The 21550-nt window shown below is 47.7% G+C and overlaps 1 protein-coding gene across 1 annotated transcript in view; it reads right to left on the bottom strand.

The window, feature by feature from the left end:
- The window catches only part of LOC147732424 (uncharacterized), a 2559122-nt gene that overhangs the window by 2063915 nt on the left and 473657 nt on the right, over window positions 1-21550 (bottom strand). The window contains exons 17-21 of the mRNA XM_086954262.1: window positions 18287-18502; window positions 16923-17245; window positions 12995-15083; window positions 11834-12156; window positions 10831-10977 (exon numbers count right to left, since the gene is read on the bottom strand). Of these exons, the coding sequence (XP_086810388.1) occupies window positions 10831-10977; window positions 11834-12156; window positions 12995-15083; window positions 16923-17245; window positions 18287-18502 (3098 nt within the window). The remainder of the gene's footprint in view (window positions 1-10830; window positions 10978-11833; window positions 12157-12994; window positions 15084-16922; window positions 17246-18286; window positions 18503-21550) is intronic.

Genomic DNA, 21550 nt, shown 5'->3' with positions numbered 1-21550 from the left:
CTCTTTTAAGATTCCCCCGGAGCTCCTCTATTATTACGCCATTATTATGCCATATCGTCAGCGATTCCCATAGCTTCATACCCTTCTTCCTGACCCTTCAGCCCTTACATTTGTATAGTGCAGTTTTCTGCGCACAGATGCTCAATAGCCGGTGCAGCCACGGCTGGTATGTGGGTGGGTCTGCGTCTTTCCATACAGCGGTGATCAGCAGCCATTCCACAGCTATTGTCATAAAAATGAAATCTCTTTCAGATTAATCTAAGTTGGCCTGGTAATCATATACTAATAGCATCAATACTGGGCTAACAGCAATTTTCTTGTTAATTGTCTGGAACCAAAAGGTCTCTATGCCTTATTTCAGTAATGTGAGTTTACTGCAGGAATAAAACATATGTATACTATCTGCCGGACCCATTTGACATCTGGAGCATTCCCCCACCCAAATAGCTTGGCCGGCGTATACTACAGATTAAACATGGTTTTGTAGTGCTGGACTTTTAAGTTGGCTGATAGTAAGATCTTTATCCCCAGTTCGATGAACATAACCAAGTCAACATCCCCATTGCCCAGCTTTTCTGCCCCTCTTGACTCAGTTTTTTAAACATTATCTGGGAGGGTCTCAATTAGGTCTTGATAGTAATCTTTAATCCTGCTATGTTGGCGATTCGCAGTTTCCAAGATTGGAATTTTATCCAGAATAAGGGAGCCACTATGGAGGCTTTTAAGGCACTTTTGAATCTGTATATATTTGAATTGTGTTCTATTATTAACACCATATCTTTCCATGAGTCCTGCAAATGGGATGATCTCAGTATTATTAAACAGACTTACGATTCTATCTATGCCAGCCGGCTCCCAGTTTCAAGCCATGCCATCATGCAGTGCCTCTGGGACTAGTGAGGAGTACCATAAGGGCGTGTGCCTATTATACCTGGGGATCTTCAACAGCCTGCTAACCTTTTTCCAGACCCTCCAGGCTGCCTTAACACACTTGAACCGCGTCTTCTTGTAGTAACTTGGTTCAAGCTGTCGAAGAAAGAGCCTTTCTGCATCTTTCCCGATGGATATGTGGTATATTGAAGTGAAACCAAAATCATTGTTCCTTGTCTGGCCGGGAGAGAGAAAAGTGCCCATCTGTAATACGGTTGCCTAGTAGTAAAACAGACAATTTGGTACTCCCCATCCACCTCATTTACTAGCAAGCTTCATAGTTTTCAGCGTGAGTCGTGTCTTCTGGTAGCTCCAGATGAAATTTGGGAACATAGCATTCATTTTATTTAAAGTTTCTTCTCCAAGTTCCAGAGGAATTGAGTGAAATAAATATAGTATTTTGGAGAAAATTCAAATTTTTTGTAGATTGGATCTTCCAATTATTTTAACTGTAGTTTATCTAATTGGCTGAGTTCCAAGCATATTTTATCCAGCACTGGGTCAATGTTGATTGCCCACAGTGTATCCATATTGGATTTTATATTAATCCCTAGGTATGTAGCCATATCGACTTTGCGGACATCTTGTGTATGACACTGGGGTGAGCAGATTATTTGCGTTTTCCCCTTATTCAGGAGGCTTCCAGCCTTATTGTTCCAACATGGTGCTTGATGAATATAGCTACCCCTCTGATCATGGAGTTCTGGGTAGAGCATACCACCAGGTCATACCCCCTCATACCAAGAACATCCTAATTGACCCATGGAATATGAATTTCCTGTAAACAGATTAGATCTGGGTTGATTGCCTTTAGTATTTTATACACTTTGTCTCTCTTTTTTTTGTCGTTTAGCCCCCCTACTTTAACAGAACATATCTTAAGTCTATCCATATTTATCTGTAGAGCTTATCCATCTGAGCCATATTGTACTGGGGTTTCCTACCCTCAACTCTTACCCCTAGCCTACCACACCTCCCCCGACCGCCTTGCCCCTGGCCCGCTAACCCTCTCCCCTCCATAGAAGCTTCTAGAATGGGCTAGTATGTGATGGTACAGCTTGGCAGATCAGGAAATGCCCACCCAAGCAAATCTATCATATACAGACGTGTATCTGTTCCCTCTCTGCCCTCCGGAACACTTAAAAAGCGCAGGTTATTACAACGCTGTCGATTTTCCTGTTCCTCCTGATTCCACTGGATATCCACCAATCTGGCCTCATGAGATTCTGTTTGAGCCTAGGCACCTGCTATGTCCTCCGCTGGGGTTCTGGTTCTTGTCTCTGGATCCGTTAGGCGCTCGGTGATATTGTTGCATACTTTAGCGACTTTGCTGACAGTGCCTTGCATCTTTCGAAGAGCAGATTGCGAGCATTGACTGTCCTGTATTTTCTCTTTGCGATGCAACATGATGGATTGAAGGTTGACATCCAGAGTTGAGACAACATTATCTTCAGGCTTTTTCGCTGCTTCTTCTGCAGCAATACCCACCAGTTAGCTAGCTGGTAAATAGTCTCATTTGAGATCTTCTGTCTCTCCTTCTTTTCTTCTTGTTGCCTTTCCTAGTTGCCTTGATATCCTGTGTGTTTTATGCAAAGTTGCAGGAGAATTCATCCCACTGCTATCCCCTAAACTTCCACTTTCGCTTGAGTCTGTAAGTGAGATTGATTCATCTGTGGAGCAAGTATCGTCCAAGAGAGAATAGAAACAATCTGTTGCCTCCAGGTCATTCTCTTTTCTTCTCCCTCTAATTCCTTACTACGTTGTGTTAGCTGCTGCCCTGGCCTTTCTAGAGAATCATGATCGCTTTGTGTGTTTTTCTGTGGGGTTTTTGATTATCTCTTGCTCCCCCTCCTTTCCCTTACTGTCATTGTGGAGAAGGATTTGTCCGGTATTACTCCTTATTAAACTGCCATTTACCCTTTCTCTTCCATCCACCCAAACAGTGGTCTTATACAAGCTTGCCACACCCCTAATATCAGTGTTACCAGTCATGATAGGTGCTCCAGTGGTCTCTGGTGCTGTTGGATGCCAGTTGATGTGATCAGGGCATGCTCCTAAAGAGCTTGACAAAGCTCATTCCCTCCGCTACTCCCCTCCGTATTCACATCAGGGGCAGCAGCGTCTTGAGTTGCTCCATTTCTGAGTCGAGTATGCCTCCTAGCTCCCCTCAGCAGGTCCACCACTGTATGGCTGGGAAGGAGCTGCTAGGGTGCAGCTCCACCTCTCCCCTTATCCTCTAGGGCATTTTCGTTCGGGTCAATCCCGGGCCGCTTCGTCCTGACTGCTGCCCTGCTCCAGAGTTCATCTCCCCATTGGATCATCTCGCGCCATTGGCTGGATCAGTTGCGAGGCTGTCTCTGTCAGCAAGAGTCGCCGAACCTCTTCCATGCGCCCTAGGAGGAGCCACTTTAAGTTTCATCATCACGGGTAGGTGTCCAGGACTGCGTTGAGGGTCATTTGTAGCTTACAGCAGGCAGAGAGCAGCTCCTGTTGTCCTACAATTACCTCACACTTGTTCACCAAGATGTCAGACCACTCCACCAGTGCTCTCTGCAGGACATCCAATGAGGCAAGTAAGGGCACCAGCATTTTTCTTCTCATACCCTATGCTTATGTTGGGCTTCGCTGAGTCATGATGCTGTGAGCTCTAGTGGTCGCCTAGCCGACTGCCATCTTGCTTCTTATAAATTTTATGTAAATGGCGATTTGTTAAATATCTCAATGGGGCACTCGCTGTAGTAAAGTCACAAATGTATCTTGAGCAATAACTGGCCAAGCCTAAGATGGATTACCTTATAGTTACATCTTGCGGGGGCAAGTATATAACAATGCTCGCTCTTAATCCAGGTCAGGAGTCATATCCTCATCACAGAATATATGCCAAAGAATTCAAATTTGGTTTTGTGAAACTCACACTTTGCTGCATTCAGTGGGAAACCGGTATCCGCAAGCAATTGGCACACTTGTGTAAAAGCCTTGTCATGCTCCTTTTGTGTTGTCCCAAATACCAGTATGTCATCAATTGAAAGCATGTGTAACAGGTTGAATTACTCAGCAAATAACATCCTGAAATATCTCCACAGCTAAAGATACTCCAGAACTCAATGTTTTGTATGCAGATTGAGTTGTTCAGGTCAAGATGGGGGAAGACTTTGGCTCCTTTCAGCTCATGATCATGTTCGTTATTTGGGTACCAGGATGTCTGTCTCTTGCGATTACTTTGTTGGCGTGGCACATATCAACACAAATGCGCCCTGCAACTCCACTGTCCTTTTTTTGACACCACGACTATGGGTGAAACCCATGCCATAGGACGGTGGAGTGTTCCATCTTTTCATCTTTCAACTGTATTTCTAGTTCTTTCTCAGTAGCTTCACTCTGCGGTGCTGTTGGGCAACCGGGTAAATGTCCTCATTATTGTGAAGTTGCACTTTCATTTTCTTGAGTCTTCCTAACCTATGAAACAACGACAGGGACCGACTCATGATTTCAGACTGAGCACAGATGTTGTAGTTGAGAGATATCATAGGCCTGGGTGGAGTTTGTGGAGTGACCAAAAATCTCTGAAACGCTATATGGAGTACTGCAAGCAGCAGAGTGGGTTAGGTTGCACCCTTCACTTTGCTTTTTAGTGCTGGGTGTTTGTTCCGAGCTGGAAAATCAGTGCGGACAGCACCATGCTCTGCGCAAGAGGGCACTGCTTATTTTCTGCACCTCGAGTAGATTTTCTACTCGAGCGGCAACTTCCTCAATGTGCATAGATGGTTTCTCTACACAAGAGTTAGCGACCATCCACGACCGCCTGCATTAAGAAATATCACTGGGAGGTGGTTTAGCATTGAATTTTCCTCAGTCATGCTTGCCAACTTAACATTGTCAAGCACGAGCGGAGGATAATGTCCTCTCCGCGGAGGGGAGATTTTCCAAGCTCCGCGTGCTACAAAAAGTGTGGAAAACTCTGCAACACCCTCGAACGGAGCAGAGTTCACCGCCCAGTCCTAGATGTCAGTCCCATGTCAGCAGCATTGGCAAAACTAAGCAGGCATGCACTTGATGAAGTTCCCTGAAGAACATGAATCGGTGCTGGTACTGACATTGCTTTGTGTCTCCTGGTTGCTGTAAATGACCCCTGACTCTGTATCAGATTAGAAGCAGCATACCTTTGTGTTTTTCGGGGTAAGCCATGGTACAGCAGAAAAGTTGTTAAATTACTCTACATGCAAGATATTATTTGGCACACCAATGTCTATAAAGCGGGTTAAGGGTCAACCGTTCACCTTTAATGAAATTGTGGGACAGTGTCCAAAGAACTTTGTCGCTCCATTTGTAGATTTTTTTTTTGACTTTTGATCTTCTTTTCATGCAGCTAATCCCACATGTGCATGTCATTCCTTAGTCGATATCATCAACACACATCCATCTTCTTCACCAGCGCTTGATAATGAAATTGAAGAACCTTTATATGATAAACTTGACACATGATCAACTTTGTTGGGATTCTACCTGTCATAGCTGATGTTGCCTTTTGGCCCTTTGGGCGTTGCGAGAGTCTTTCTGGTACGCTCTGGTGCCCATTTTTTCTTCTTACTGTGACACATTCAGTTTCACTTTTGGTTTACTAACTGCTATGAAGAGATTTTCTTTCCCACAGCCTTTGCAATACTGTCCTGTTTCTGGACATTTACCCCATGGCGAAATATAAACCCACATCAGAAGCATAACTTTTTCTATTTCTGAGGCATTGACTTATGTGCATCTGTTTAGTGTTCAAATGTTTTGAACCATGCAGTCCAACAGATACCGATATTCTGTTTCTTTGCCGTGGTGGCTTCAGGAATGTAGTTGCGGTATACTTTGCACTCTTTCCTACTTCTATTTAGAGTATATGCTGTTCAGGCAGCGTACATTGCACAAGGCGCCACCTGCAACTTTTGCATGCGTCAGCTTCACACCTGAGCCTGGGACATCACATCTAAATCGAGGTCTTGTTGCACTTTAATCACCTGTGCTGGCAAATAAGTTTTATGTTTTTGTACCGGGCCATTGCTGCCTTTGGAATTTGCTTCATATGTATGATGGCTCTTGATAGACCTTGAATCTTTGGTATGTTTTTCCCTTGCCTTTTTTTGCTTCTGATCTCCTGTTTTTGACTGTCTGCTGCAATTTAATTTTGATGGTTATAGGACTCTGGGCACTTTACCACTGCTGACCAGTGCTAAAGTGCAAGTGCTCCCTGTGTAAATTGTATCTGTAATTGGTTTATGCATGATTTGCATATTTGATTTACTAGTAAGCCCCAGTAAACTGCACCATGTGTGCCCAGGGCCTAAAAAATCAAATGCTACTAGTGGGCCTTCAGCACGGATTGTGCCACCCAGATGCGTAGCTTTGCAACCATGTCTCAGAACTGCCAATGCAGTGTCTGTGTGGGCAGATTTAAATTGCCATATCGACCTGGCAGGGGCACCTACTTGCCAGGCCCAAACATTCCCTTTTACTACATGTAAGGCACCCCTAAGGTAGGCCCAAGGTAGCCATGTGGGCGGGGTGCAGTGTATTTAAAAGGTAGGACATGTACTGGTGTGTTTTTTATGTCCTGATAGTGAAGTACTTCCAATGTCATTTTTCACTATTGCAAGACCTTCCTCTCCTATAGGTTATTATTGGAGCTACCTTGTAACCTCTTACAAGTGTAACTTCCAATTGGTAAGAGATACTTCCAATTGGTAAGAGATAGAGATTTGGAGTTTGGGGGTCCCTAAACTAACACTTTAAAAATGCATCTTTTAGTAAAGTTGGGTTTTAAGTTGTGTGTTTGAAAATGCTACTACTAGAAAACAAGCATTTTCTTGCTTTTCCATTCTGTGGCTCTTCCTGCCTGTGAAGTCCACTTCTGAGAGTGGTTGACAGTTAGGCTGTTTGTACATTCACTCTAAACAGTCACACTAAGGTAGCTGAGGTGTGCACTAAGGTAGCTGAGGTGTGCCCTACATGTCCTGATGGCCCATCACTAGGTCGATGGGTCTTCCTGGGCTAGAGTGGCGGGAGGAGTTGTCACTGACAACTGAATAGGGCTGTGTGAGGTTAAGGACACCCCTTAGCAAGAACTGCAGCACACGTATGGAGTTGTTGAAAGTGGGTTTAATGTAAGATGCATCCATAGTACAGAGACGGCTTTAGTCGAAATATCGGAGGCTATTCGGGAGTGCCTTGACGGGGGTGGCAGAGCGGCTCTAATTTTATTGGACCTCTCTGCTGCCTTCGATACGGTGCCTCACTCCCTTCTACTCTCCAGACTAGCCGATATTGGTATTACTGGCTCCGCATTTGACTGGCTGACCTCATTTTTAAATAATCGCACGCAACAAGTTTGGTTGCCCCCTTTTGCTTCCACTCCTAAATTGCTTTCGACTGGTGTTCCTCAGGGGTCTATGTTAAGCCCTTTGCTTTTCAATATTTATCTTACCCCTTTGATCTACCTGGCTGAACAGTTAGGGGCAAAAATTATGGCGTACGCCGACGATACGCAATTGCTGTTTACCTGGCCCAAAGATAATTTAGATACGTCGGCGGCCCAATTATGCCTATCTTCTGTCTTCAAATGGTTAGCTAATGCCCAGTTAAAATGTAATGAAAGCAAATCCGAGATCCTGTTATATGGTTCTTTCCCTGAGGATTTTAATGACTGTCTTTGGCCCACCGACCTACCCCCTCCAAAAGCTGCTTCGGGCCCAGTGAAGAATTTGGGGGTTTGGTTCGGTAAGAACCTTAAGTTTGAAGACCATATAAATAAAATTACTGGAGTCTGCTTTTTCACTTTAAAAACTGTGCGCAGGTTTTTCCCTCTATTACCGAAAGAAGCTAAAGAGACTGTCATACGGGCATTAATACTCTCCCGGTTAGACTACGCTAATGGACTGTTTTCTGGCCTACCGGCTTATCTGATTCACCGCCTTCAGGTTATTCAGAACGCCGCCGCCAGACTTCTGTTCAATGTCCCAAGGCGTTCCAGTGCTCGACCTCTTCTTCGTGCTTTGCACTGGCTTCCTGTTGCCCACAGGATTTTGTTTAAAATCCTAGTGTTGGCGTATCGAGCCATACATCACACTGGGCCTGTCTACCTGAGAAATAGGTTTTCCCTATATGTCCCGAATCGTCCTTTACGCTCGGCCAACTTGTGCCAAATGGCTGTCCCTAAATTTAAATATTGCAGACTTGGCGGTCAATCGATCTCAGTGAGAGCAGCGAAATCTTGGAATACTTTACCCCTTCATTTAAAAACTGCACCGACTCTCTGTTCCTTTAAGAAGAGTCTAAAAACCCATCTTTTTAATATTATAGCCTAAATTTCCCCACTCCTGGTACTCCTTGACATTTACGCTCACCTAGTCTGCTCTGCCTTCAACGCGCCAGGATACTATTTTCTTAGTAATAGAGCGCGATATAAAAGCCTTAATAATAATAATAATAATAATAATAATAATAGAGACCTCATCCTCCAGGTCCAAACTGTAACTGTAACTCTCAAACATGAACATTTCTATCATGGATTACATTCTGGAAAAGAACATGAATACTTAGCAACACAGGTGGAACATGGCGAACACTAGAACACCCCATCACCTCCCCCTTGCAAAACCCAAAGAAAGTAAAATACAAAACCTAACGGTACAAAGCATAAAAGAAATACCAATATGGAATAAATATTACATTACAGTTTTAAAGAAAAACAGTCCTGTAAGTGTAGGGGCGCCCTTTTCACTCTAATGGACTTTCTCCCAACATCTTGTGTAGCAGGGGGCACACTTTTCACTTGAATGGACTTTCTCCTAACATCTCGTGTAGCAGGAGCCACTTCCTCACACATTCTGTGCAGTTGACATTTAACAATCCTGTTAAGATTCCAGACTCTATGATCCTGAGTTTTGGTCGCATTACCCAACAGCTTGATGAGCTTCATAGGCTGTTCAAACTTCGACTTTCCCATTCTTCTTTTAGGTAATTGTACCCTAACCCAGTCTCCAACCACAAAAAACATTTTCTTCACAGATTTCCTCACATTGAAGCACATGTTCCTCTTTTCCATGTTTTTCCAACTCTCACTCCTTCCACCCCTCAGTGCAGTCCACAGCACAGCCTGCCTCCCTTCTTCTAAAAATAACCCATAACTGAGTCACCTCAGTGTTGATAGCTCTACCTTTGAACCACTTAAAGGTCGCAACACCAGTGTAGGGATGTGGGGTGAACCTAAACTCACACACTTTTTTCTTTACTGCTTTTTCCCGGTCATTGCCTGAGATTACAGCTAGCTGAATTGCCTCTTTAAGCACCTTAACAAACCTTTCTACAACACCATTGCATTCTGGATGGTAACAAAGCAACCCGTTTATGTTTAATGCCTGCCTCACGTAAGAACTCTTCCACCACAAGAGAGATGAATTGGACACCATTGTAAGACAAGATGGAGGCTGATAACCCTTGCCTCTTAAAAAGGTCCTCCAAAAAGTTATTAACTACCCCAGATTCTACAGAGTTGACAATCTTAACCTCAGGCCACGTGGAGAACATGTCATGACAGACTAAAACACAGCGTTCCTGTGACCTCAACTTCACTGGACCCAAAATGTCCACAGCAATGTCCACCCAGGAACCACTCACTTGTTTTCTGACAATCATGGGCTGCGTCCTACACTTGAGTATTTTGTCACTACACACACACACACACACAGCAATCATGCACAACGCTTTTGATGTGCACTTCCATGGCAGGCCACCAGTAGGGTAGGCCTCCGTAATCCTTACCTTAGTCTTGGTTATGCCCACATGTCTCGCATGGGCTTTTGCCACAAGCTTGTCTCTCAAATCCTCAGGCACCACTAACCTGCTTCCCTTCATGAGCAAACCATTCAACACAGCTAACTTATCCTTTACAAACTAAAAACCCTTCAGCTGCTCATTACAATGTTGTTTCTCACCCCGTACTTCACGTGCATTGACCATAACTTGTTGTAATGTGGAATAGCACTCAGACTATCCATCCATCCAGCTTCAGTAATGATACCTTTACTAAACAGAAAAAGTATTCTTCCTCAATCTCCTCACCAGCAAAGAATTCACTAGTATTCCAGCAAATCAGGGTGTCCAGACAACCAAGATCCTAGACAGACAATCAGCCAAAATATTCTTTGACCCTGGTAAATACGATACATCAAACTCAAATTCTTGTAAGGCAACAACCCATTTTCTTATTCTATGTGAGACAAAGTCTACACCATTCTTCCCGGAAACCTCTTTTAGGGGTTTGTAATCTGAAATGATGCCAAAATGCCTGCCCCACAGAATTTTCTTATGTTTGTGAATTGACTAGTAAACACCCAGCGCATCTTTTCCCACCACTGAGTAGTTACATTCTGCTCCCCTCAGAGGTCTTACAATGAATAAAATAATGTTCTCTGAATCTTCCCCATTTTGTAGCAACGCTAAACCTAACCCCTTAGAAATTGCATCAGCCATAATATATGATTCCTCGGAAGGATAACAACTTGTCAAATTAGGAGCCTCATTCAAGCATTTCTTGACCAGATCAAACTTATCACAACATGTTTGTTTCCATAGAAATTCACATCCTTTCTTCAAAAGCTCTCTCATGCACTCAGTCGTCTGCGCAAGGTTAGGAACACATTTATTATAAAACTCTGCCATACCTAAGAACTTCACTAGTTCATCTTTGTTTCCAGGATAGTTGAGATGAGAAATGGTGTTCACTAAAGAGGGTTTCAGTTTAATGCCGGACCCATATGCCAAATGCCCCAAATACTCTATATCACCCACATCAAAATTGCATTTGTCCAATCTCAGCATCAGCCAGAGTCTTGTAACATGCATAACCCTTCTGCCAACCTTTTATTATGTTCTTCCAAATCCACACCATGAACAAGCACATCATCCTGATAGATCTTGATGCCATTAATACCCTTCAGAACATTCTCCATCACCATCTGAAACACAGAGACTGCAGAGATGAGACCAAACAGCATCCTGAGAAACCTAAAAATTCCAAATGGTGTAATAAAAGCTGTAAGCTCTTGACAAGAGGGATGACATTTGACTTCGTGGTAAGACGAGTACAGATCCAATGTTGAAAAATGTGTGGCACTGCACAGAAAAGACAACATTTCAGAAATATTAGGAAGAAGGTAATGGTCCACCACCACAGCCTTGTTCAGTTCCCTCAAGTCAATGCACAACCTGGCCTCCCAATTGGCCTTGTGGGCCATAACCACCAGGGAAACCTATTCAGTTGCTTCAACTTCTTGTATGACCCCATTCTTCAATAACTTGTTGTTACGATTGGAGCGGGTTGCGGCGCAGGAGAGATAGGTAATAGACGTGCTCTTGGTAATTTAGGCTTTATTGTGGCAAACAGTTGATCCGTACAGCTTTTACGGGCAGGGTATTTCCTTGGTGACCGGCTTCTACTCCTGCGTCTATGGACGGTCTTTTCCTTCTTCCGTGACCCTTCCGGTCTTCGGACAGGCGGTTCCTCCTCCTCCGAGTCCGTCCCGACTGGCGGAGTGGCTCTCCAGCGATCACCCAGTCCGAGGGAGGAAAGAGAGAGAGACAGTGTCAGGTGCTGTACAACTTCGCACACGGTGTAGGGTAGGGGAAGTGAGGGGACTCCCAGTGCTCAGTTTAACGCGTGAACGGCAGTGAAGGGTGATTAACGAATCCCCTTTTAAACTATACGTCCCTCGGGGTTGTACCTGACGTACGCTGCCCTCCTACCCAGCCCCTGAAACGATCACGTACCTGGAGGAGCCACGCACCTCCCCTGGGTGAGTGGCTGGGCGGCTCGCGGAAACGGTGGCCTCCTGGCTTTCCTCCGTCCTGGGCAGGCGCCGACTCTGCTCGCTTTTCGTCTCCAGTCGTCCGACTCTCCACCTCTTCTCCTGCTTCTCGAGTCTCCAGGTTTGCCGAGCCGTCTCGCGTTATCTCCTTCTGATCGTCGATCTTCCTCCGTTCTGATCCTTCCTCCTCCTCCGGAATCTTCGTCGTCCTCCTTCCTCTTTCGCCTTCTGTCCTCCAGGTGAACAAGCACACCTGGGAGGCTTCGGCTTCTCCTTTTGAAGGGCAGGGCTGAAACGCTGACTCCTCCCACTCGGTGTTGTCCTCGCAGTTAAAGGGCCAGTCCCTAGCGTTCGGCTCAGACCAGGTTGTCGCTGGTTCCTGTGGTTGAGACATAGAGAGAGGAGGGGAGGGGGTAAAAGTTAAGTCGGACCTTCCCTGGTGTGTTCCTGGGCCGATGGGTAGACCCGCACCGATATCCTGTGTGCCCCGACTGTACACCCCGTTACACACCTCCCCCCTAGGACGCTCCCGATCGGGGAGCGGATGTCGTGAGAGGTAGTCCGCATTAATGTTTTCAGTCCCCTTCTTATGGTGCACTGTAAACGAAAATGGCTGGAGCGCCAGGAACCAGCGCATGACCCTGGCATTGTTGGACTTGTTTCTAGACATCCACAAGAGGGGAGCGTGGTCAGTGTACAGGTGGAACGGTCGGCCCTCGAGGTAGTAGGCCAGTTTCTCAATAGCCCATCGTACCGCTAAACACTCCTTTTCAATTGTGGCATATTTCAATTCTCTGGGGAAGAGCTTTCGGCTGACATAAACGACAGGGTGCTCCAGCCGTCCTTGCCTATCTGTGACAGAACGGCACCTATGCCGTATTCCGAGGCATCGGTATGGAGGAGAAATGGGACAGAAAAATCCGGGGAGGCCAGGACGGGGGTCGTGGTAATGATGCGTTTCAGGTGGGAGAAGGCATCGGCCATGCCCTCAGTGGGCTTAATGGGAGTGGTGGATTTCCCTGGATGGCGTAGGGCGTCTGTAAGGGGGGCGGCAATGTCTGCAAAGAGAGGGATGAACCTTCTGTAATACCCCACCAATCCTAGGAAGGCCCTCAACTCTTTCCTGGTGGAGGGGAAAGGTGTATCCGCTATGGCCGGACTTTCTCAATCTGGGGCTCAATCATGCCATGTCCCAGTACATATCCGAGGTACTTCACCTTCTGGTAGGCCAGTCTCGATTTCTTGGAGTTCACTCTTAGTCCGGCTTTCTCTAGTTCTTGAAACACCAGATGGATGTGTAGCAAATGTTCCTCCCAGGTCTTGCTGTGGATGACTATATCGTCCAAGTAGGCTGATGCCATGGAAGCTACAGGGGCGAGAACGGTGTTCATCAGTCTCTGGAAGGTGGCGGGAGCCCCATGTAGCCCGAACGGGAGGACGGTAAATTCATAATGCCCTTCGTGGGTGCTGAAGGCGGTCTTTTTCTTGTCCTCCTCCCGTAATGGCACCTGCCAATATCCTTTTGTGAGGTCAAGTGTAGTGATATATCGGGCTTCACCAAGGCGTTCTATGAGTTCATCCACTCGTGGAATCGGGTAGGCGTCAAATTCCGAAATCTCATTGAGGGCTCGAAAGTCCATACAAAAACGCCGACTACCGTCCGGCTTTGGGATCATGACGATCGGGCTAGACCATTGGCTGGTGGACGGTCTTACCACCCCTAGTCCCAACATGTCCTGTACCTCTTTCTTTATGGCATGTCTTCGGGCTTCGGGAACTCTGTAAGGTTTGATGTTAATGACTTTTCCGGGAGGAGTGTTTATTCGATGCTCTGCCAGGTGGGTCAGTCCGGGCTGGTCTGAGAACAGTCCCTCATGCCGGTGGAGGACGGTTTGAATATCCTTCCTTTGTGCTTGTGTTAACTCATCATTGATGTGTAGTTGGTCTTGAGTGGAAGGGGACGTATTCCTGCCAGTCAGGACTCGTACGTCGGATGCGGGCGGTGCTCCCAACCATTTTTTTAGGGAGTTGATGTGGTAGGTTTGCGTTTTTCGGGGTCCGACTTGTAGTTCATAGGTGGTATTCCCAATGGTACGTACGACTTGAAAAGGTCCTGTCCAACTGGCACGGAACTTCTGAGTGGAGGAGGGCAATAATACGAGAGCCCATTCCCCTATCTTCAACTGTCTCCACTTCTTGCCTTTATCGTAGCACAGTTTTTGTTTCTGTTGACTGTTCCCCATGTTAGCATAGGCCAGGTCTCGGAGCTTTCCTAGTTTGGATTTAAGGCTCCGGGCGTAGTCCAGGGTGGCTGCGGTTTCTTCCGGAACCTCGTTTTCCCACGCTTCCCTTGTCATCTCCATCAGGGAGCGGGGTTGTCGACCATACAAAAGCTCAAACGATGATACGCCGAGACTGCTTTGGCATTGCCCTCTTATCACATATAGAGCCAAGGGAAGTATCTGGTCCCATTCACTCCCATTCACTTCCATCATTTTCCGCAATGTTGTCTTCAAGGTGCGGTTATAGCGCTCAACGAGGCCATCCGTCTGCGGATGGTAGGCAGAGGTCCTGATCTGGTGCACGTCCAGACACTTGCACACTTCTTTCATCAGCCGTGATACGAACGGGGTCCCCTGATCCGTTAGTAATTCCTTTGGGAATCCCACACGGCTAAATAGTTCGATCATTCTGTCCGCGACTTGTTTCGTCGTGGTAGCCGTGAGGGGGAAAGCCTCGGGGAACCTCGTGGCATAATCCACCAGAACTAGTACATACTGGTGTCCTTTTCGGGTTTTTGGTAAGGGTCCGATGATGTCCATACCGACTCGCTCAAATGGTTTCCCGATAATGGGGAGAGGTTGGAGAGGCACTGCCGGGGGTCTTGTCATGTTCATGGTTTGGCATATGGTGCACTCCTGGCAATAGCGTTGAGCGTCCTTATATATACCGGGCCAGTAAAAAAACCGTAAGTTCATCTGCGTTGTCTTTTCGCTCCCGGTGTGCCCGGCTACTAGGTGGGTGTGGGCGAAAAAGAGAATTTGTTCTCGGTAGGATACCGGGACCAAAAGTTGCTCAGGGTCATCCTCCTTAGCCTGCCGGTATAGTAGCTCTTTGGAGATGAGAAAACGGGGGTATCTGGGGTGAGGGTCGTCCATCTCACGGTGGGCCTGCTCCCAGGCATTAAGGAGGGTGGTGTCATTGATTTGTGCGAATTTGAAACTCCGGTCCATTACCCAGGGTTCCGGTGTCAAAAGTGCCGGCTTCACTGACTGTCTGCTTGGTTCCCCAGTTCCCAGACTCTGTCTGAACCAGTGAAGAAAACGTGGATTGTCAGTCCCTATGATCAACGGCTCAGGGAGGGTATCGAGAACACCTACTCTCACTCGCTGTTGGGGCCCTCCCTTGGGGACTATGGGAATTAGGGCAAGGGGGTATGTCCTAACGTCCCCATGTACACACCTTATTGCCACGTTTTGGTTCTCGAGGTATTGAGACCTTAACACATGAGGGGCCTGAATAACAGACTGCCTGCACCCTGAGTCTAAGAGAGCCTGAATGACCACTCCGTTCACCTGCACACTCACCCTATATGTGCTCCCCATCTCCGCGGAGTACAGCACGGTCCGTGGCAGGTATCCCACCTCCATCGGTTCCTCTTGGGTTTTCTTCGTGGGGCAGAACCGGGCGATGTGGCCCCAGTTCCCACAATCAAAGCATTGGGGTCCAGAGCTAGATGGACCCTCCGGTTTCCAGCTACGGGGCTTCGGAGGGTCGACGGGTCTCTGGACGGGGCGCCTCTCGGGTTTCAGGGCCGGCTTTGGATGGCGCTCACTTTCCCACCCTGTGGAGCGGGGTTGGGCTCTGGAAAAGGTAGTGGCCATCTCCACGGCTTCCGCAGTCGTTAGATTGTGGTGTTGGCGCAGCCACCGCTGCGTCGCATAGGGAAGGGCTTCCAGGAATTGTTCGAGATATATGCGGTCCATAATCTCGGTCTTGGTGCTAGTGTTAGGGGTCAGCCATTTATCGGCGGCCATTTTCAGTCTCACGAATAGGGTTTTCGGGGTCTCTCCTGGGGTGCCCGCATTCTTTCCGAAATCGTATCCGGTAGGCCTCAGTGTCCAACCCTAGGTGATCAAGGATTAACTTTTTTATCTCTTGATAGGTCGTATCCCCGTTAGGATTAGCGACCTGGTATGCGGCTTGGGCCTCCCCTGAGAGGAGGGGTGCCAAGAAGAAGGGCCATTTGCTGATGGGCCAGCCACAGGCCCTTGCGGCCCTTTCAAAGTTTAGCAAGAAAGCATCTGGGTCGTCTCCAGTATGATATTTCTGTAGAGCCACTGCAGAGGAGCCATGTGGGATTGTTCCTTCACCTCTAGTTCCCCCGGTGGCGACGGGATCTACCCAGGGCTGTTGAGACTCCTTCCGGGCGGCTAGGGCTTTCTTTAGTATCTCCCGGTCAGCCTGGGCGGACGTCAGTTGCTGTTCCGCCACCCAGCCGAGCTTCTCCTGTCCTTTCACGAGTTCTTGTAGTATGGTTTCCATCTCTGTGTCGAGATTCAGAGTGCCCGCATTCTCCACCACTGTTACGATTGGAGCGGGTTGCGGCGCAGGAGAGATAGGTAATAGACGTGCTCTTGGTAATTTAGGCTTTATTGTGGCAAACAGTTGATCCGTACAGCTTTTACGGGCAGGGTATTTCCTTGGTGACCGGCTTCTACTCCTGCGTCTATGGACGGTCTTTTCCTTCTTCCGTGACCCTTCCGGTCTTCGGACAGGCGGTTCCTCCTCCTCCGAGTCCGTCCCGACTGGCGGAGTGGCTCTCCAGCGATCACCCAGTCCGAGGGAGGAAAGAGAGAGAGACAGTGTCAGGTGCTGTACAACTTCGCACACGGTGTAGGGTAGGGGAAGTGAGGGGACTCCCAGTGCTCAGTTTAACGCGTGAACGGCAGTGAAGGGTGATTAACGAATCCCCTTTTAAACTATACGTCCCTCGGGGTTGTACCTGACGTACGCTGCCCTCCTACCCAGCCCCTGAAACGATCACGTACCTGGAGGAGCCACGCACCTCCCCTGGGTGAGTGGCTGGGCGGCTCGCGGAAACGGTGGCCTCCTGGCTTTCCTCCGTCCTGGGCAGGCGCCGACTCTGCTCGCTTTTCGTCTCCAGTCGTCCGACTCTCCACCTCTTCTCCTGCTTCTCGAGTCTCCAGGTTTGCCGAGCCGTCTCGCGTTATCTCCTTCTGATCGTCGATCTTCCTCCGTTCTGATCCTTCCTCCTCCTCCGGAATCTTCGTCGTCCTCCTTCCTCTTTCGCCTTCTGTCCTCCAGGTGAACAAGCACACCTGAGAGGCTTCGGCTTCTCCTTTTGAAGGGCAGGGCTGAAACGCTGACTCCTCCCACTCGGTGTTGTCCTCGCAGTTAAAGGGCCAGTCCCTAGCGTTCGGCTCAGACCAGGTTGTCGCTGGTTCCTGTGGTTGAGACATAGAGAGAGGAGGGGAGGGGGTAAAAGTTAAGTCGGACCTTCCCTGGTGTGTTCCTGGGCCGATGGGTAGACCCGCACCGATATCCTGTGTGCCCCGACTGTACACCCCGTTACACTTGTCCAACGCTGCTCTCATGCGGTTCTTAACAAATAACGGTTCATTACTAACTTTTGCTACTTTTGGAGTGGCATCGGACAACCTAACCCATTCCCAATAACCTTCGGAAACTTTGTGACCCAAGTCTCACCACCACCACTCACAGTTTCAACAACAGGTAAGTCTCTTAGACACACAGAGGGAGATTCATTGGGACCCAAGTACACATGTGATTCCCGCTGGTGACACCAACTAATGAGAGTCACCTTTCATTGTGACATAAATCTTCCCTGGAACAATACTACCTTTGAATTCAATGGTGCCCCCCAAAAAAAACAACAGGTCAATGACTTCACCACCAGAACCCCTTGGTATGATATCAGTTTTGTTCAGCTCCACCTTTCCAGTGAGCTGTTTTGCGTGGAAAACTTTTGGAATGAGTGTAATTTTAGAACCAGAGTCAACCAGCATATTAACAGACTTGTCGTTAATTAGCATAAATTCAAAAGGTCACTCAACAGCCCGATCTGTGAACTGAGTAATGACAACCTCCTGGTAAGATTGATCATAAATGTCAACCTCTCCAACCTTCTTCTGATCTTTGTTGGATCTGCAACACTTTGAGAAATATCCCTTTTTCTTGCAAAGAGAGCAGACGACTTTCCACCCTGGGCAATCCTTAAAGTTTGCCATGTGACCTGAATTCCCACACTTGAAACATTTACCCTGAAATGTTTTAACATTTGTGAAAGAGTGGGAGGCTTTCCTTACTCCAGAGGTACTGTCAGAAGTAGGTTTGTGTGACTTATCAGAGGATTAAACCCTCACTTCCTTGACTACCTCACTCTCACTCCTAGAAACATGGGCATCCTTGCAAATAGCATCAACACAAGCTTGAGAATGCTTATGCATTTTCAGGATGGTAATTACCTCTTGTATTGGAGGATTATCTTTTTGCCAGAAACTATCTTTGGCTTTATCAATAGTACAACCTAGCATTAACTTTTCACTTAACCTTTCTTCTAAACTTGCTCCAAAGGAACACGTTGATGCTAGTTTATGCAACGCCATGATGTACTGTTCAACAGACTCCTCTTGTCTTTGCATCCTCTTCCTAAAGTGAGAACGCTCCAAAATCATGCTCACCTTGGGAAGATAATGCAAGACTATTTTTATGCAAATCTCGTACTCATTCAATGTCGAAGATTCATTGTCCGGGAGATCTGGGAGATGTTTGAACACCTCTTGCCCCTCAGAGCCTAAACAATGTAATAACAAAGATTTCCTCTCTGAGCTCAATGATGTGCCGCAAACTCTGGCATAGTTAGAGAATACTTTCTTCCACTTTGGCCAGGGTATAGAGGGATGCTCTGGAGAGGATAAAAAAATGGAGGTGCTGTAACATTTTGCATACAAAACAGGTGATGGACCGAATGTGGATCAATGTCACACATTCACCCCAGTCAAAAGATCTGGGCCCAAATCCATCGTTTTTTTGCACTCCACACCACCCTGGGTTAGAAAATGGCGATATGCAAATCAGCTCTGACCCTGTGCCCCATGGGAACAGTCCAGTCTGAACTACAAAAGCCATGTCCTTCCCAGAACAGAATCAAGCTTCCGAGGACCGGACCGGTTTCGAGGTAACACCTCTCATCAGCCCGGCTAGCTTGACTCCAATGGTGTGGAGTGCCTGGGACCCACGTCTGAGCATCCCCAGCGCACTTATGGCGGTATTGCAAACAAAACAGGTGATGGACCGAATGTGGATCAATGTCACACATTCACCCCAGTCAAAAGATCTGGGCCCAAATCCATCGTTTTTTTGCACTCCACACCACCCTGGGTTAGACAATGGCGATATGCAAATCAGCTCTGACCCTGTGCCCCATGGGAACAGTCCAGTCTGAACTACAAAAGCCATGTCCTTCCCAGAACGGAATCAAGCATCCGAGGACCGGACCGGTTTCGAGGTAACACCTCTCATCAGCCCGGCTAGCTTGACTCCAGTGGTGTGGAGTGCCTGGGACCCACGTCTGAGCATCCCCAGCGCACTTATGGCGGTATTGCAAACAAAACAGGTGATGGACCGAATGTGGATCAATGTCACATATTCACCCCAGTCAAAAGATCTGGGCCCAAATCCATCGTTTTTTTGCACTCCACACCACCCTGGGTTAGACAATGGCGATATGCAAATCAGCTCTGACCCTGTGCCCCATGGGAACAGTCCAGTCTGAACTACAAAAGCTATGTCCTTCCCAGAACGGAATCAAGCATCCGAGGACCGGACCGGTTTCTAGGTAACACCTCTCATCAGCCCGGCTAGCTTGACTCCAGTGGTGTGGAGTTCCTGGGACCCACGTCTGAGCATCCCCAGTGCACTTATGGCGGTATTGCAAACAAAACAGGTGATGGACCGAATGTGGATCAATGTCACACATTCACCCCAGTCAAAAGATCTGGGCCCAAATCCATCGTTTTTTTGCACTCCACACCACCCTGGGTTAGACAATGGCGATATGCAAATCAGCTCTGACCCTGTGCCCCATGGGAACAGTCCAGTCTGAACTACAAAATCCATGTCCTTCCCAGAACGGAATCAAGCATCCGAGGACTGGGAAGAATGTGTGACATTGATCCACATTCGGTCCATCACCTGTTTTGTTTGCAATACCGCCATAAGTGCGCTGGGGATGCTCAGACGTGGGTCCCAGGCACTCCACACCACTGGAGTCAAGCTAGCCGGGCTGATGAGAGGTGTTACCTCGAAACCGGTCCGGTCCTCGGATGCTTGATTCCGTTCTGGGAAGGACATGGCTTTTGTAGTTCGGACTGGACTGTTCCCATGGGGCACAGGGTCAGAGCTGATTTGCATATCGCCATTGTCTAACCCAGGGTGGTGTGGAGTGCAAAAAAACGATGGATTTGGGCCCAGATCTTTTGACTGGGATGAATGTGTGACATTGATCCACATTCGGTCCATCACCTGTTTTGTTTGCAATACCGCCATAAGTGCGCTGGGGATGCTCAGACGTGGGTCCCAGGCACTCCACACCACTGGAGTCAAGCTAGCCGGGCTGATGAGAGGTGTTACCTCGAAACCGGTCCGGTCCTCGGATGCTTGATTCCGTTCTGGGAAGGACATGGCTTTTGTTGTTCGGACTGGACTGTTCCCATGGGGCACAGGGTCAGAGCTGATTTGCATATCGCCATTGTCTAACCCAGGGTGGTGTGGAGTGCAAAAAAACGATGGATTTGGGCCCAGATCTTTTGACTGGGATGAATGTGTGACATTGATCCACATTCGGTCCATCACCTGTTTTGTTTGCAATACCGCCATAAGTGCGCTGGGGATGCTCAGACGTGGGTCCCAGGCACTCCACACCACTGGAGTCAAGCTAGCCGGGCTGATGAGAGGTGTTACCTCGAAACCGGTCCGGTCCTCGGATGCTTGATTCCGTTCTGGGAAGGACATGGCTTTTGTAGTTCGGACTGGACTGTTCCCATGGGGCACAGGGTCAGAGCTGATTTGCATATCGCCATTGTCTAACCCAGGGTGGTGTGGAGTGCAAAAAAACGATGGATTTGGGCCCAGATCTTTTGACTGGGATGAATGTGTGACATTGATCCACATTCGGTCCATCACCTGTTTTGTTTGCAATACCGCCATAAGTGCGCTGGGGATGCTCAGACGTGGGTCCCAGGCACTCCACACCACTGGAGTCAAGCTAGCCGGGCTGATGAGAGGTGTTACCTCGAAACCGGTCCGGTCCTCGGATGCTTGATTCCGTTCTGGGAAGGACATGGCTTTTGTAGTTCGGACTGGACTGTTCCCATAGGGCACAGGGTCAGAGCTGATTTGCATATCGCCATTGTCTAACCCAGGGTGGTGTGGAGTGCAAAAAAACGATGGATTTGGGCCCAGATCTTTTGACTGGGATGAATGTGTGACATTGATCCACATTCGGTCCATCACCTGTTTTGTTTGTAACATTTTGCATGGCAGATTGCAGAAGATTCTACACACTTGAGAAGGCAAATTGTACCACTAACAGATACATAGCACACAGTAATGTAAGATGATAATGTAAAAGAAAATAACAGAAAGCAGAGGAACTATGCTGGAGCTTTGAAGAAGCACTTATTGTTATGGATAATGATGATCTACCACTGTGCAATGCAGATCAGCGT

The sequence above is a fragment of the Lissotriton vulgaris genome, chromosome 2_1 (genome assembly GCF_964263255.1).
Source record: "Lissotriton vulgaris chromosome 2_1, aLisVul1.2, whole genome shotgun sequence".
NCBI classification, from domain to species: domain Eukaryota; kingdom Metazoa; phylum Chordata; class Amphibia; order Caudata; family Salamandridae; genus Lissotriton; species Lissotriton vulgaris.
This window is presented reverse-complemented; position numbering and strand designations above follow the sequence as displayed.